At 37.0% G+C, this 16,706-nt stretch overlaps 1 protein-coding gene across 15 annotated transcripts in view; it reads left to right on the top strand.

Annotated features, from left to right (window-relative positions):
* Window positions 1-16,706, top strand: part of CHD9 (chromodomain helicase DNA binding protein 9) — a 253,907-nt gene that overhangs the window by 180,312 nt on the left and 56,889 nt on the right. For all 15 annotated transcript variants that reach the window (XM_057534848.1, XM_057534845.1, XM_057534851.1 and 12 more), the window contains 3 exons: window positions 9,157-9,267; window positions 13,570-13,766; window positions 14,231-14,430. In XM_057534848.1, coding sequence (XP_057390831.1) covers window positions 9,157-9,267; window positions 13,570-13,766; window positions 14,231-14,430 — 508 coding nt within the window. The remainder of the gene's footprint in view (window positions 1-9,156; window positions 9,268-13,569; window positions 13,767-14,230; window positions 14,431-16,706) is intronic.

Raw genomic sequence — 16,706 nt, 5'->3', positions numbered from 1 at the left:
GTTAATCTCTGCTGTACAGTAATGTAATTCAGTTATACATATATATATATATATATATATATACACACATGTCCTTTTCCATTTTGGTTTATTATGTGATATTGAATATAGTTCCCTGTGCTATACAGTAGAACCTTGCTGTTTATCCATTCTATATATAATAGTTTGCATATCATATTAATTTAAAGCAAACCCCAGACACAGTATCATCACTTCTATAAATGTTTCCATCTGTACCTCTAAAGATAAAGATTTCTTTAACACACCATGATACTATTAATCACGTTTTAACATAAAATTAACACTAATTCCTTTTTTTTCTTCTTTTGGCCGCACCAGGCGGCTTGTGGGATCTTAGTTCCCCGACCAGTGATTGAACCCACACCCTTGGCAGTGAGAGTGCAGAGTCCTAACCACAGGACCACCAGGGAATTCCCAACACTAGTTCCTGATATCATCAATTTCCCAGTGTTAAAATTTTCAGTTATCTTGAATGTCATAAATGGCTTCTTTGCTTGTAATAGTTTTATTACCTTTCCTATGTGTAATTTTCTTTATTTTAAAGTTCCATCGAAATGGGTTCTTTAATGAAGATTTTTATCATTTCATTATATCCCAGATAATTAGGCATTATCCTACAGCCATTCACTAATTATATTCTCCTTTGAAAATCATTTTATGTGGCCATATTCTTCCATTTATTCTTTTTTTTTTCAACATCTTTATTGGAGTATAATTGCTCTACAATGGTGCATTAGCTTCTGCTGTATAACAAAGTGAATCAACCATACGTATACACATATCCCCATATCCCCTCCTTCTTGTGTCTCCCTCCCACCCTCCCTATCCCACCCCTCTAGGTGGTCACAAAGCATGGAGCTGATCTCCCTGTGATATGCACATGCTTCCCACCAGCCATCCATTCTACATTTGATAGTGTATATATGTCCATGCCATTCTCTCACTTCGTCCCAGCTTACCCTTCTCCCTCCCCGTGTCCTCAAGTCCATTCTCTACATCTACGTCTTTATTCTTGTCCTGCCCCTAGGTTCTTCAGAACCTTTTTTTTTTAGATCCCATATATATGTGTTAGTGTACGGTATTTGTTTTTCTCTTTCTGACTTACTTCACTCTGTATGACAGACTCTGGGTCCATCCACCTCACTACAAATAATTCAATTTTGTTTCTTTTTATGGCTGAGTAATATTCCATTGTATATATGTGCCACATCTTCTTTATCCATTCATCCGATAATGGACATTTAGGTTGCTTCCATGTCCTGGCTATTGTAAATAGAGCTGCAATGAACATTTTGGTTCATGACTCTTTTTGAATGATGGTTTTCTCAGGGTATATGCCCAGTAGTGGGATTGCTAGGTCGTATGGTGGTTCTATTTTTAGTTTATTAAGGAACCTACATACTTTTCTCCATAGTGGCTGTATCAATGTACATTCCCACCAACAGTGCAAGAGGGTTCCCTTTCCTCCACACCCTCTCCAGCATTTATTGTTTGTAGATTTTTTGATGATGGCCATTCTGACCCGTGTGAGGTGATAACTCATTGTAGTTTTTTTTTTTTTTTTTTTTTTTTTTTTTAAAACGCTCTTCTGACCTGGTGCCTTCTGAGTGTCAGAGCAGCGCCTTTCTGGGGAATGTGGCTCTTTTTTTTTTTTTTTTTTTTTTATTTATTTATTTTTTTTTTTAAAGGATTTTCTTATTTATTTATTTATTTATTTATTTATTTTTGGCTGTGTTGGGTCTTCGGTTCGTGCGAGGGCTTTCTCCAGTTGCGGCAAGCGGGGGCCACTCTTCATCGCGGTGCGGGGACCGCCCTTCATCGCGGTGCGCGGGCCTTTCTCTATCGCGGCCCCTCCCGTCGCGGGGCACCGGCTCCAGACGTGCAGGCTCAGCAATTGTGGCTCACGGGCCCAGCTGCTCCGTGGCATGTGGGATCTTCCCAGACCAGGGCTCGAACCCGTGTCCCCTGCATTAGCAGGCAGATTCTCAACCACTGCGCCACCAGGGAAGCCCTCATTGTAGTTTTGATTTGCATTTCTCTAATGTTTAGTGATGTTGAGCATCCTTTCATGTGTTTGTTGGCAATCTCTGTATCTTCATTGGAGAAATGTCTATTTAGGTCTTCTGCCCATGTTTGGATTGGGTGTTTTGTTTTTCTGATGTTGAGCTGCATGAGCTGCTTGTATATTTTGGAGATTAATCCTTTGTCAGTTGCTTCGTTTGCAAATATTTTCTCCCATTCTGAGGGTTGTCTTTTCATCTTGTTTATGGTTTCCTTTGCTGTGCAAAATTTTTAAGTTTCACTAGGTCCCATTTGTTTGTTTTTGTTTTTATTTCCCTTTCTCTAGGAGGTGAGTCAAAAAGGATCTTGCTGTGATTTATGTCATAGAGTGTTCTGCCTATGTTTTCCTCTGAGAGTTTTATAGTGTCTGGCTTTACATTTAGGTCTTTAATCCATTTTGAGTTTATTTTTGTGTATGGTGTTAGGTAGTGTTCTAATTTCTTTCTTTTACATGTAGCTGTCCAGTTTTCCCAACACCACTTAAGGAACAGGATATCTTTTCTCCATTGTATATTATTGCCTCCTTTATCAAAGATAAGGTGACCATATGTGCGTGGGTTTATCTCTGGGCTTTCTCTCCTGTTCCATTGATCTATATTTCTGTTTTTGTGCCAGTACCATACTGTCTTGATTACTGTAGCTTTGTAGTATAGTCTGAAGTCCAGGAGCCTGATTCCTCCTGCTCTGTTTCTCTTTCTCAAGATTGCTTTGGCTGTTCAGGGTCTTTTGTGTTTCCATACAAATTGTGAAATTTTTTGTTCTAGTTCTGTGAAAAATGCCATTGGTAGTGTGATAGGGATTGCATTGAATCTGTAGATTGCTTTGGGTAGTATAGTCATGTTCACAATGTTGATTCTTCCAATCCAAGAACATGGTATATCTCTCCATGTGTTTGTATCATCTTTAATTTTTTTCATCAGTGTCTTATAGTTTTCTGCATACAGGTCTTTTGTCTCCTTAGGTAGGTTTATTCAGAGGTATTTTATTCTTTCTGCTGCAGTGGTAAATGGGAGTGTTTCCTTAATTTCTCTTTCTGATTTTTCATCACTAGTGTATAGGAATGCAAGAGATTTCTGTGCATTAATTTTGTATCCTGCTACTTTACCAAATTGATTAGCTCTAGTAGTTTTGTGGTAGCATCTTTAGGATCCTCTATGTATAGTATCATGTCATCTGCAAACAGTGACACTTTTTTACTTCTTTTCCAATTTGGATTCCTTTTATTTCTTTTTCTTCTGTGATTGCTGTGGCTAAAACTTCCAAAACTATGTTGAATAATAGTGGTGAGAGTGGGTAACCTTGTCTTGTTCCTAATCTTAGTGGAAACGGTTTCAGTTTTTCGCCATTGAGAACAGTGTTGGCTGTGGGTTTGTCATACGTGGCCTTTATTATGTTGAGGTAAATTGCCTCTATGCCTATTTTCTGGACGGTTTTTATCATAAATGGGTGTTGAATTTTGTCAAAAGCTTTTTCTGCATCTATTGAGATGATCATATGGTTTTTCTCCTTCAGTTTGTTAATATGGTTTATCCCATTGATTGATTGCGTATATTGATGAATCCTTACATTCCTGGGATAAACCCCACTTGATCAGGGTGTATGATCCTTTTAATGTGCTGCTGGATTCTGTTTGCTAATATTTTGTTGAGATTTTGGCATCTATGTTCATCAGTGATATTGGCCTGTAGTTTTCTTTCTTTGTGACATCTTTGTCTGGTTTTGGTATCAGGGTGATGGTGACCTCGTAGAATGAGTTTGGGAGTGTTCCTCCCTCTGCTATATTTTTGAAGAGTTTGAGAAGGATAGGTGTTAACTTTTCTCTTAATGTTTGATAGAATTCACCTGTGAAGCCATCTGGTCCTGGGCTTTTGTTTGTTGGAAGATTTTTAATCTTAGTCTCAATTTCAGTGCTTGTGATTGGTCTGTTTATATTTCCTATTTCTTCCTGGTTCAGTCTCAGAAGGTTGTGCTTTTCTAAGAATTTGTCCATTTCTTCCCGGTTGTCCATTTTATTGGCATACAGTTACTTGGTAGTAATCTCTCATGATCCTTTGTATTTCAGCAGTGTCAGTTGTTACTTCTCCTTTTTCATTTCTAATTCTATTGATTTGAGTCTTCTCCCTTTTTTTCTTGATGAGTCTGGCTAATGGTTTATCAATTTTGTTTATCTTCTCAAAGAAGTAGCTTTTACTTTTATTGATGTTTACTATCATTTCCTTCATTTCTTTTTCATTTATTTCTGATCTGATCTTTATGATTTCTTTCCTTCTGCAAACTTTGGGGTTTTTTTGCTCTTCTTTCTCTAATTGCTTTAGGTATAAGGTTTGGTTTTTTATTTGAGATGTTTCTTGTTTCTTGACATAGGATTGTATTGCTATAAACTTCCCTCTTAGAACTGCTTTTGCTGCATCCCATAGGTTTTGGGTCATGGTGTTTTCATTGTCATTTGTTTCTAGGTATTTTTTGATTTCCTCTTTGATTTCTTCAGTGATCTCTTGGTTATTTAGTAGTGTATTGTTTAGCCTCTATGGGTTTGTGCTTTTTACAGTTTTTTTCCTGTAATTGTTATCTAGTCTTATAGCGTTGTGGTCGGAAAAGATACTTGATATGATTTCAGTTTTCTTAAATTTACCATGGCTTGATTTATGACCCAAGATATGATCTATCCTGGAAAATGTTCCATGAGCACTTGAGAAGGAAGTGTATTCTGTTGTTTTTGGATGGAATGTCCTCTGATTATCAATTAAGTCCATCTTGTTTAGTGTATCATTTAAAGCTTGTGTTTCCTTATTTATTTTCATTTTGAATGATCTGTCCATTGGTGAAAGTGGGGTGTTAAAAGTATCCTACTATTATTGTGTTAGTCAATTTCCCCTTTTATGGCTGTTAACATTTGCCTTATGTACTGAGGTGCTCCTATATTGGCTACATAAATTTTTACAATTGTTATATCTTCTTCTTGGATTGATCCTTTGATCATTATGTAGTGTCCTCCTTTGTCTCATGTAATAGTCTTTATTTTAAATTCTATTTTGTCTGATAAGAGAATTGCTACTCCAGCTTTCTTTTGATTTCCATTTGCATGGAATATCTTTTTCCATCCCCTCACTTTCAGTCTGTATGTGTCCCTAGGTCTTAGGTGGGTCTTTTGTAGATAGCATATATATGGGTCTTGTTTTTGTATCCATTCAGCCAGTCTTTGTCTTTTGGTTGGAGCATTTAATCCATATACATTTAAGGAAATTATCGATATATATGTTCCTATTACCGTTTTCTTAATTGTTTTCGGTTTGTTATTGTAGGTCTTTTCCTCCTCTTGTGTTTCCTGCCTAGAGAAGTTCCTTTAGCATTTGTTGTAAAGCTGGTTTCATGGTGCTGAATTCTTGCTTGTCTGTAAAGGTTTTAATTTCTCCTTCGAATCTGAATGAGATCCTTGCTGGGTAGAGTAATCTTAGTTGTAGGTTTTTCCCTTTCATCACTTTAAGTATGTCCTGCTACGCCCTTCTGGCTTGCAGAGTTTCTGCTGAAAGATAAGCTGTTAACCTTATGGGGATTCCCTTGTATGTTATTTGTTGCTTTTCCCTTGCTGCTTTTAATATTTTTTCTTTGTATTTAATTTTTGATAGTTTGATTAATATGTGTCTTGGCGTGTTTCTCTTTGGATTTATCCCGTATGGGACTCTGTGCTTGGACTTGATTGACTATTTCCTTTCCCATATTAGGGAACCTTTCAACTATAATCTCTTCAAATATTTTCTCAGTCCCCTTTTCTCTTCTTCTCCTGGGACCCCCATAATTCGAATGTTGGTGCGTTTAATGTTGTCCCAGAGGTCTCTGAGACTGTCCTGAATTCTTTTCACTCTTTTTTCTTTATCCTGCTCTGCGGTAGTTATTTCCACTATTTTATCTTCCAGGTCACTTATTTGTTCTTCTGCCTCAGTTATTCTGCTCTTGATTCCTTCTAGAGAATTTTTAATTTCATTTATTGTATTGGTCATCATTGTTTGCTCTGTAGTTCTTCTAGGTCCTTGTTAAACGTTTCTCGTATCTTCTCCATTCTATTTCCAAGACTGGATCATCTTTACTATCATTACTCTAATTCTTTTTCAGGTAGACTGCGTATTTCCTCTTCATTTGTTTGGTCTGGTGGGTTTTTACTTTGCTCCTTCATCTGCTGTTTATTTCTCTGTCTTCTCATTTTGCTTAACTTACTGCGTTTGGGGTCTCCTTTTCACAGGCTACAGGTTCGTAGTTCCCATTGTTTTTGGTGTCTGCCTCCAGTGGGTAAGGTTGATTGAGTGAGTTGTGTAGTCTTCCTGGAGGAGGGGACTGGTGCCTGTGTTCTGGTGCATGAGACTGGATCTTGTCTTCCTGGTGGGCAGGACTGCGTCCAGTGGTGTGTTTTGGGGTGTCTGTGAACTTACTATGATTTTAGGCAGCCTCTCTGCTAATGGGTGGGGTTGTTTTCCTGTCTTGCTAGTTGTTTGGCATGGGATGTCCAGCACTGGAGCTTGCTGGTCGTTGAGTGAAGCTGGGTCTTGATGTTGAGATGGAGATCTCTGAGAGATTTTTGCCGTTTGGTATTACGTGGAGCTGGGAGGTCTCTTGTGGACCAGTGTCCTGAAGTTGGCTCTCCCACCTCAGAGGCACGGCCCTGATGCGTGGCTGGAGCACCAAGAGCCTTTCGTCCACACGGCTCAGAGTAAAAGGGAGAAAAAATAGAAAGAAAGAAAGAAAGAGGCTATAATATAGTGAAGTAAAATAAAGCTATTATAAAGCAAAGCTATACAGACAAAATCTCACCCAGAAGCATATACATATACACTCACAAAAAAAAGGAAAAGGGGAAAAATTAATATATCCTGCTCCCAAAGTCCACCTCCTGAATTTGGGATGATTCGTTGTCTATTCAGGTATTCCACAGATGCAGGCACATCAAGTTGTTTGTGGAGTTTTAATCCGCTGCTTCTGAGGCTGCTGGGAGAGATTTCCCCTTCTCTTCTCTGTTCGCACAGCTCCTGGGGTTCACCTTTGGATTTGGACCCGCCTCTGCATGTAGGTCGCCTGAGGGCGTCTATTCCCCGCCCAGACAGGACGGGGTTAAAGGAGCAGCTGCTTCGGGGGCTCTGGCTCACCCAGGCCGCAGGGAGGGAGGGGTACAGAGGAGGCGGGGCGAGCCTGCAGCGGCAGAGGCCAGCGTGACGTTGCACCAGCCTGAGGCACGCAGTGCGTTCTCCCGGGGAAGTTGTCCCCAGATCACAGGACCCTGGCAGTGGCGGGCTGCACAGGCTCCCGGGAGGGGCGGTGTGGAGAGTGACCTGTGCTCGCACACAGGCTTTTTGGAGGCGGCAGCAGCAGCCCCAGCGTGTCACGCCCGTCTCTGGGGTCCGCGCTGATCGCCGCGGCTCACGCCCGTCTCTGGAGTTCGTTTAGGCGGCGCTCTGAATCCCCTCTCCTTGCGCGCCGCGAAACAAAGAGGCAAGAAAAAGTCTCTTGCCTCTTCGGCAGCTGCACTTTTTCCCGGTCTCCCTCCCAGCCAGCTGTGGTGCGCCAACCCCTTCAGGCTGTGTTCACGCCGCCAACCCCAGTCCTCTCCCTGCGATCCGACCGAAGCTGAGCCTCAGCTCCCAGCCCCGCCCGCCCCGGCGGGTGAGCAGACAAGCCTCTCGGGCTGGTGAGCGCTGCTCAGCGCCGAGCCTCTGTGCGGGAGTCTCTCCGTTTTTCCCTCTGCGCCCCTGTTGCTGTGGGGTCCGCGCTGATAGCCGCAGCTCGCGCCTGTCTCTGGAGTTCGTTTAGGCGGCGCTCTGAATTCCCTCCCCTCGCGCACCAGGAAACAAAGAGGGAAGAAAAAGTCTCTTGCCTCTTCGGCAGCTGCAGGCCTCAGCTCCCAGCCCCGCCTGCCCCGGCGGGTGAGCAGACAAGCCTCTCAGGCTGGTGAGTGCTGCTCAGCACCGCTCCTCCGTGCGGGAATCTCTCCGCTTTGCCCTCCGCACCCATGTGGCTACACTCTCCTCCGTGGCTCTGAAGCTTCCCCCCTTTGCCACTCGCAGTCTCTGCCCGCGAAGGGGCTTCCTAGTATGTGGAGACCTTTCCTCCTTCACGGCTCCCTCCCACTGGTGCAGGTCCCGTCCCTATTCTTTTGTCTCTGTTATTTCTTTTTTCTTTTGCCCTACCCAAGTACGGGGGGAGTTTCTTGCCTTTTTGGAGGTCGGACGTTGTCTGCCAGCGTTCAGCAGGTGTTCTGTAGGAGCTGTTCCACGTGTAGATGTATTTCTACTGTGTCTGTGGGAAGGAAGGTGATCTCCGCGTCTTACTCTTCCGCCATGTTCTCTCCTCCCCTCTCAAGTCCATTCTCTACGTCTGCGTCTTTATTCCTGTCCTGCCCCTAGGTTCTTCAGAACCATTTTTTTTTTTTTTTTTAGATTCCATATATATGTGTCAGCATACAGTATTTGTTTTTCTCTTTCTGACTTACTTCACTCTGTATGACACACTCTAGGTCCATCCACCTCACCACAAATAACTCAATTTCGTTTCTTTTTATGGCTGAGTAATATTCCATTTTATGTATGTGCCACATCTTTTTCCATTCATCTGTCGATGGACACTTAGGTTGCTTCCATGTGCTGGCTATTGTAAATAGTGCTGCAATGAACATCGTGGTACATGACTCTTTTTGAATTATGATTTTCTCAGGGTATATGCCCAGTAGTGGGATTGCTGGAGTGTTGTGTAGTATTTCTAAAATGCAATTTTGTATCCTGTGTGGTTTTTTGACCAAAAAGATTTGATCCCTGCTTACCCAAAGTTTAAAAGTCAAACAACAATAATAACTTATTTAACTTTGTTCCTAAAACTCTAGCCTGTGTTGGTATTAAGCCTTTTGCCTTAAGCAGATGCTGTGCTATGTTTCAGACCATCGTAGTTTGAAATGTACTTTGAGTGTATGTGTGTATATGCTGAATTCAAATTCTATCCACACTAAATGTGAAGAGATAAGGTTTTAGATATACTTTGATAGATTTTTCCTCAAAGTTTCAAAACATTTTGAAAAACTACCATTATATATTTCAGGCAAGTTTTGTGGCATCTGGAAACCGAACAGATATTTCCTTAGATGATCCCAACTTCTGGCAAAAATGGGCGAAAAAGGCAGAAATAGATATAGATGCCATCAGTGGTAGAGTAAGTATTTATTTCCCTTTAAAAAAAATTACCTCTGGGAATACTTTGGTAATATTATTATAATATTTTAAGGTGTTCAACTGTGTACTTACTGAAATAAATTTATTTGCATAAATAAATTGATACAGGGCAGTAGAATGATAACATTGAGTCAGGCACTGCTTCAGTTTAATTCTTCTGATATTTGTCGTGATAGGTTGTAATACAGGGAAAGTTTAATTCTGGAGGTTATTTATGTTCTTAAAATTATAATATATTTTTTAATTTTTAAAATGTCTTCAAATAATGGATTACTTTTATTTCGCCTTTTAACCTTCTTTTTGTTATTTTGGTGTCAGATACCATTAATGATGATCTAGTCAAATACAAAAGGAGAAATAAAAAGCAGTCAAGAAAGTGGCATCTTCAAAATCTGACAACCATAAAAAATTTAAGATCCAGTCCTACTTACGTACATAGATCTAGCTATGCTTAGTAAATATTATGAAATTAAAAAAATAAAGAAAGTGGCATTTTTAAACTGTTTCTTTTATAACATCCCTTGGAGTTAAGGAAGAAAGGGCCAAAAAGCTAGCACAGAATTCATGGAACTGATAATAATGTAACTGTTCACTTCAAAAGACACCTACCTGTCTAATAATTTATAGGAATCAATGTTTGTGAGCCTTACCTACTGCCAAAATAACTGCTAAATGATTAAAAGAAACTTATATTAAGCATTGATGCATGGAATCTATTTTAATAGATAACCTTACAAGATGTAAAACTTTACAACAAGGAATAATGCCACTGCCCAATAATAATTATTATTTAATATATTTTGGAAATATGTATAATTCTGTATGAAACATTATAAAAAAGTAAATTAGAAAGAGATATTTATTAAAATATTACTATTTTCATATTGACATGTTTATATGCCTTAAAAAGTCAATGGAATTTGCAAACCACTATAAAATTAATAGATGAATTAGTGAATTAACTGATAGAAGATAAATATGCCATTTAGCCTTCTTAAATATCAGTACTAACAGCAGTAGAAAAATATATGGAAGAGGAAGTCTACTTCGTAGTAGAAAAAAAGATTTAGAACACTTAGGGGAATACCTACTGGACGTATATGATTTCAGTAAAGTGAATTACCAAACTTAATTGCGAGATTTGTCAATTGGGAAGAAAAACTACATATTTTAAACATTTGTAGGTTGAGTTAATAAACATAGAAATGCAGCCCCAATCAAAATGTTAATAATTTGTTCATATAACCAGACAAAATCTAAAATTCCCCTGGAAGAATAAATACTCAACAATATTAAATCCACTTTTTGGAATCTGTCTTATAGCAGTAATCACACATGTACAAGATAATGTAGTACAGTGATGTACATCGCAACATTTTTCATTTTAGAAAAAAATTAGAAACTAATTGGTACTTTTATACTGTCTAACGCAGTAAGTAAAAATAATTATGTAGATCCCTATGTACTCACATAGAGCTCTAAGACAAGACAGTTAACTTTAGAAAGAGAAATAGAACAGTACTTACAGTGTGATGTTTGTTTATGATTTTTCAAAAGTATTATAGTGGTAATACACAGACACTCGTACATTTGTGCTGGATCCAGCTAGAGCACACTGTGAGCCAAGTACCATTCTCACATTAGGGCTAAAATGAACAAGACAGATGAACCACTGCTTCAATAGAGCTTACAAATTCTGGTGAGTAAGTAAACAAATATATAAGATAATTTCTGAGACTGAAGAAAATAAAATGGTAAGATGGTAGAGAATGCCTGGAGGAGTGGAGATAGCATTAGGGAAAGTGGTCAAGGGAGGTCACTCTGAGGGGACATCTGTGCTGAGACTTGAATGATGAGAACGAGCCAACAGTGTAAAGACATGAGATAAAAGCTTTCAAGGTAGAGGGAATGGCAGTGAGCCATTGTTTGAAATAAGCTTACTGTGTTCCAGAAATAGAAATGGCATTGTGTCAGAATGTAGGGAGGTAGTGAGAGTGGTGACAGGTTAGGTCAGAGATGATAGGTATGGCTCATATCGATAGGACCTTATAGATTATCCTAAGGAGTTATGGATTTTATAAATAAACTTATACAAGCATATAGTCATGTAATACTTTGCAGTTATGTTTTCTAACTTGTACTCTGTTTAAAAATTTTATAATTTTCTGACAAGAAGTACCATGAAGACAGACTGGCATTACTTATTATATGTTAAAACCTAAAAGCATATTAACATATTATAAAGTAACCATGATACTGAGAGAAATGTATATAGAGCAAAGAATAGAATAAGAACAGGAGAAGATCAAATTGTAGGATGTAAATAAAGAAATAGCATTAGAGAAAAAGGGATTATTTAATAATCATGATTAGAATTTGAGTTAGCATTGGGGGAACATTTTAATAACATACTCTATACCAAGTAAACTCCAATTTGTGATAAAAAATTTATTTTTGAAACAAAGCATGAAAAAATAGAAAAACTAGATTTCTATTTTATCAAATATTTGGTGGGAAAACATTCTAAATTAGAAACAAACCACAAAGGAAATAATCAGCATATTCAAATATATGACTAAAAATTATGTAATGGAAAAATAAAAGTGCAATCAGACTGGTGACTATTTGTAGCAGAAGTATATATGAAAGTTAATATTTTTATTATATAGAAGCTAATGTAAATTGATCACAAGTAGAAATAAATCAAAATCTTAAAAGATTATGGGCAGAAGACACTTGAAAATTTACTCAAGAGAAAATACAATTATGGTTTGTTTTTTTTTTAAGTTGGGACCAGGGAAAGGGACAACTCTTTCTTTTTTTTAATTAAGTAATTATTTTTATTGAAGTAGGTTGATTTACAATGTTTTAGTTTCAGGTATACAACAAAATGTTTGTTATAAATACATAATTTTTTTTCAGATTCTTTTAAGCTTATTACAAAATACTGAGTATAGTTCCCTGTGTTATACAGTAGGTCCTTGTCAGCTCTTTCTTATATAGAAGGTGCCAATTAATAAATGTAGAAGGAATAAGAGAAATAGAAAATCTCAATTAATCCACCCCATTGATGAATTGTAAAATTAGTGTGTAGAATTTAAGGAGAAACAGAATTTTTATATATCTTCAAAGTATATCTTCCAAAATATTTATTAATTACAAAAAGAAAACTAGTAAGTTTACAGTGGAAAAACTTAATAGAGAAGGTTAATGTCACCAGTATTAAGACATATTAACATTAGGTACCCCTTTAAATTCAGTGCACTGTGTTCATACTACTGTGGGACAGCAGAACCTACATGGTCTGGTCCCTGCTTCCCCTGCTAACGTTTACCCTCTCCTGCTCTAGGACTTGAAAATAGAATACCTTTTCAGGTCCATGACTGTTTTCTTCACTTATAATGCCATGTCCTTCTTGGATGCCTAGCAAACTACTTCTCGTTCTTGAAGATCTCTTTCTAGTATCACTACTTTGTAAATCTTTCTGACTTTTTTGGCACCCATCTTATAAAATATTGCATCCTGAATAGCATTTATTTGTTTACACGTTAAACTGAGCCTCAAGAATGTGAATTTCTCATGAGCAGACAGCTATCTTAGTCCCAGCCCATAACATAGTGCCTAACTTAGAGAAATTGCTCAATAAAGATAAAAGTTTGTCAACTTAAGTTGTTTTGAATGAATTAAACTGCATTGAACATAGTGAGGTTCATACGCTTATTGCCTTGCTAGTTGTATGTTAGTGTAAGTCTTTTGGAAAGCACTGAAATATGATTCTAGATCCATAAAATAATTATGCCCTTTGACCAATATTTCCATTTCTGGATATTTCACTTCCTTTGGACTTATCTTTAAGATAAACTTAGATTACAAAGATTTACTTTTTAGCATTATATATTTTAAAAATTTAAAACAATCTATTTGTATTAATTCAAATTACATTGTGAATTAATTAGGTAAAGAAAATTATGATTCATAAATTCAATTTAAAATATAGTTTATGGTTGTAGAAGCACAATACAGTAAATAAAGTCGTATACCAAATTTTTTTTTATCCTATGATTGTAATGTCATGAAATTATGACAAATGGTAATAAGGATTTTAAAGGAATATAAAAATTTTATGTTGATTTGGTAGGTCAGTGGAATTGTTAGTAATTTCTTTGTTCTGGCTTTTTAAAATTGTTTTATTGTTTGTACAGTTTGAAAGGTAAAAATGTAAAATATTGTTATAAGCAAAATAATAAAAGGACCTTCAAGTAATAGCTGTTAAATTTTACAGAACAGCTTGGTTATTGACACTCCAAGAATTAGGAAACAAACAAGACCCTTCAGTGCCACAAAAGATGAATTGGCTGAATTATCTGAAGCTGAAAGTGAAGGAGATGAAAAGCCCAAACTCCGGAGACCCTGTGAGCGTTCGAATGGCTATGGAAGAACTGAATGCTTTAGAGTAGAGAAAAATCTGCTAGTTTATGGGTAAAATACTATTTTTAATGTTTACTGTTAGTAGTCTGGTGTACAAATTTACGGGAAACATATACTATATTCTAATACACTTTTTATCTTGTTAGAATCAATAAAATGTATTTTTTTAAGTACCATGCATTTATATATTTAACATATACTTAATAGCAGTTGATGAGATAGCTTTAAATTTTAATATTATATATGTATTGCTAATATCAAACTCCTTGTTGTTCTCAGATTTGCATATTCAGTAGCACAAAATGGATAATATTGTTATCCATTATTCAATAAAATACACTAGAAATTACTATACCATGACTCTGCAGTTTATTCTGTGGGGGAAAAAACTTTAATAGGTAAATCCTATCAGTGACAAAGTGTGTTTTTTGCAGGTTTCAGGCCTTTTATCCATGAGTTATGTTTTCTCTAGAATTTCACCCAATATTAATATAAATATACCTTTTTTTAACTAGGTGGGGCCGATGGAGAGAGATTTTGTCTCATGGCCGTTTTAAAAGGCAGCTAAATGAGCACGATGTGGAAATAATTTGCCGAGCCCTCTTAGCTTATTGCCTTGTTCACTACCGAGGAGATGAGAAAATTAAAGGCTTCATATGGGATCTCATTACTCCAACTGAAGATGGGCAGACAAGAGAGCTACAAAATCATCTAGGTAAGAACATTCTTTTATTTCCTTTTTAAATTTAGTTTTAGTTATGTAAGTAGCACTTCACATAGTACCCTATAAAATACTGAAGCATTTCAGATAATGGTAAAGAGCCCTTAAGCTTCACTCTCAATTCAAGTTCCAAGTTGGAAAAGACCAGTGTTATCAGTTTGGTTGGGTTTTATATACTGTTATCAAACATGTATTTGTTTACAAGTTGTTGACCCAATAGTATGTCTTAGAGATCAGCCCATCTGTATTCATGTAGATCTATTTTATTTTTTAAACTCCTGCTTAGTAGTCCATAGTATGGACATTTCTTAATTCATTTAGCATCTCCTTTGATGATGGACGTTTAGGATGTTTCCAATTTTAGATAATTGAGAAACAGGTTTTAGTGAAGATCCTTGTACGTTCCTCCTTGTGCACAGGAATAAATCTTCTACTAAAGTAAATACCAAGAAATGGAATTGTTGAGGTACAGCATATATACCTCCTTAGGACCTAAAATGTGGTCTGTGTGTTAACAGCATCAGCATCTCCCAGGAGCTTCTTAGAAATGCAGAATCTTAGCCCTCAGACTTACTGCATCAGAATCTACATTTTAACAAGTTCCTCAGCAATTAGTGTGTATATTAAAATGTGGAACACTGTGGTATATACATTTAAAATTGTTATAACTATTTTAATTTGCTGTCAAACGTGGCTGTGTCAATTTATAGTCCCATCAGAGGTATATACAAATAACATTTGCTCCATAACCCTACGAACATTCTTTTTTGCATAAAATAATTGAATTTTCTATAAAGGTAAAAAGATTACTATGCCCTTAAATTGGTTTTACAATTTTATTCTGTTTAATCAACAAATACCTGTTAAAGTGCCTGTTCTGCGCTTCTTGTGCAAAGTACTGGGAAGATGAGAAGGAACAACCCAGACAAGATCCCTGAGCTCATGAACCTTACATTCTGGTCAGGCAGACAGACATAATAAGAAAGCAGATAAATTACCTAAATAATTATAGATTATGATGAGTGCTGTGAAGTAAATAAACTAAGTACTGAGATTGAGAACAACAGAAAGCACCTAGTTTAGGGTGGTCACTGGAGGTCTATCTTAATAGGAGGCAATGAAATTATTAATGTGAAGAGCTGATTTCTGGTCAAGATAAAAGATTCACACAAATATAATTTCACTCTTCCTTGAAACCCAACTTATATGTCAATAAAGGGAAAAAAATTCAAGGTATTAAGCTTTATAAATTGTACAGGTATAAATTTTAGTTTCTTTAACAAATAAATAGTGGAAGGGGAGGAAATGGGGAGGGTATCTATAAACCATTGGTTCACAACCAGACATGATCTTGTGTCCCAATCTTGCTCCCACCCTGGGTTGTCACAGGTTTGAGCATGTTAATGGCATCTAGTTTGTAGAGGCCACAAGAGCACAGACTGCCCCTACAGTGAAAAACTGTGTAGCTCAAAATAGCAATAGTGCCAAGATTGAAAACCCTGCTATAACCTGAAAGAGGTTTATGAGTCCTCAGCCAGTTGCAGTGTGTGGGCCTTATTTGGATCCTGATTGAAACAAACAGCCCAGGAGAAATTTGTCTATTATCTTTATTAGGTAATTGTAAATTTGAATACTAAATATTAAGTAAGTGTTACTGCATTTCTTAGGGCTGATGATGGTACTGTCGTTTTTTGTTTTGCTTTTAAGGAAGCCTTATATTTTACGTATGTTAAAAGATACTCAGACACTTATTAATGAAGTGGTAGTTGTCTTCGATTTATTTCAAAATAGTGTTGGAGGTTGGGGAACAAACAGGATATAGATGAAGCCAAATTGGCTATGAATTGATAATTAATGAAGTTGGATGATAGGATCTGGTGATCCATCATATTATTCCATCTATTTTTGTGTATGCTTAATTCCATAATTTAAAAATAAATAAGGATAAACCCTTAAAAGTAGAGAGAATGGAAAAGGAATTTTGGAACCTAGAAGTATTAGATTAGTGATGACTAACTTAAACAACCAGAGAGAGCTGAATCTTAGGTCAACAGTAGGAAAGGGCAACAACCAACTGATTTGCTTCATAGATTATCTAAAAGTTTCAGGAGTTTGTGACATCTGTGACCTCTGAAAGTGGATATAAAGGACAGGGGCTTTGATTAAAAGTTGTTTAAGGGGGATCAGATACCTAAATACTCTTTTCAACTCCATGTAGCCATGGTGAAGACCGACTGAATGTTTATTCTCTGGAGAAGATAAAATAGAGA

The sequence above is a fragment of the Balaenoptera acutorostrata genome, chromosome 19 (genome assembly GCF_949987535.1).
Source record: "Balaenoptera acutorostrata chromosome 19, mBalAcu1.1, whole genome shotgun sequence".
Taxonomy (NCBI): domain Eukaryota; kingdom Metazoa; phylum Chordata; class Mammalia; order Artiodactyla; family Balaenopteridae; genus Balaenoptera; species Balaenoptera acutorostrata.
This window is presented reverse-complemented; position numbering and strand designations above follow the sequence as displayed.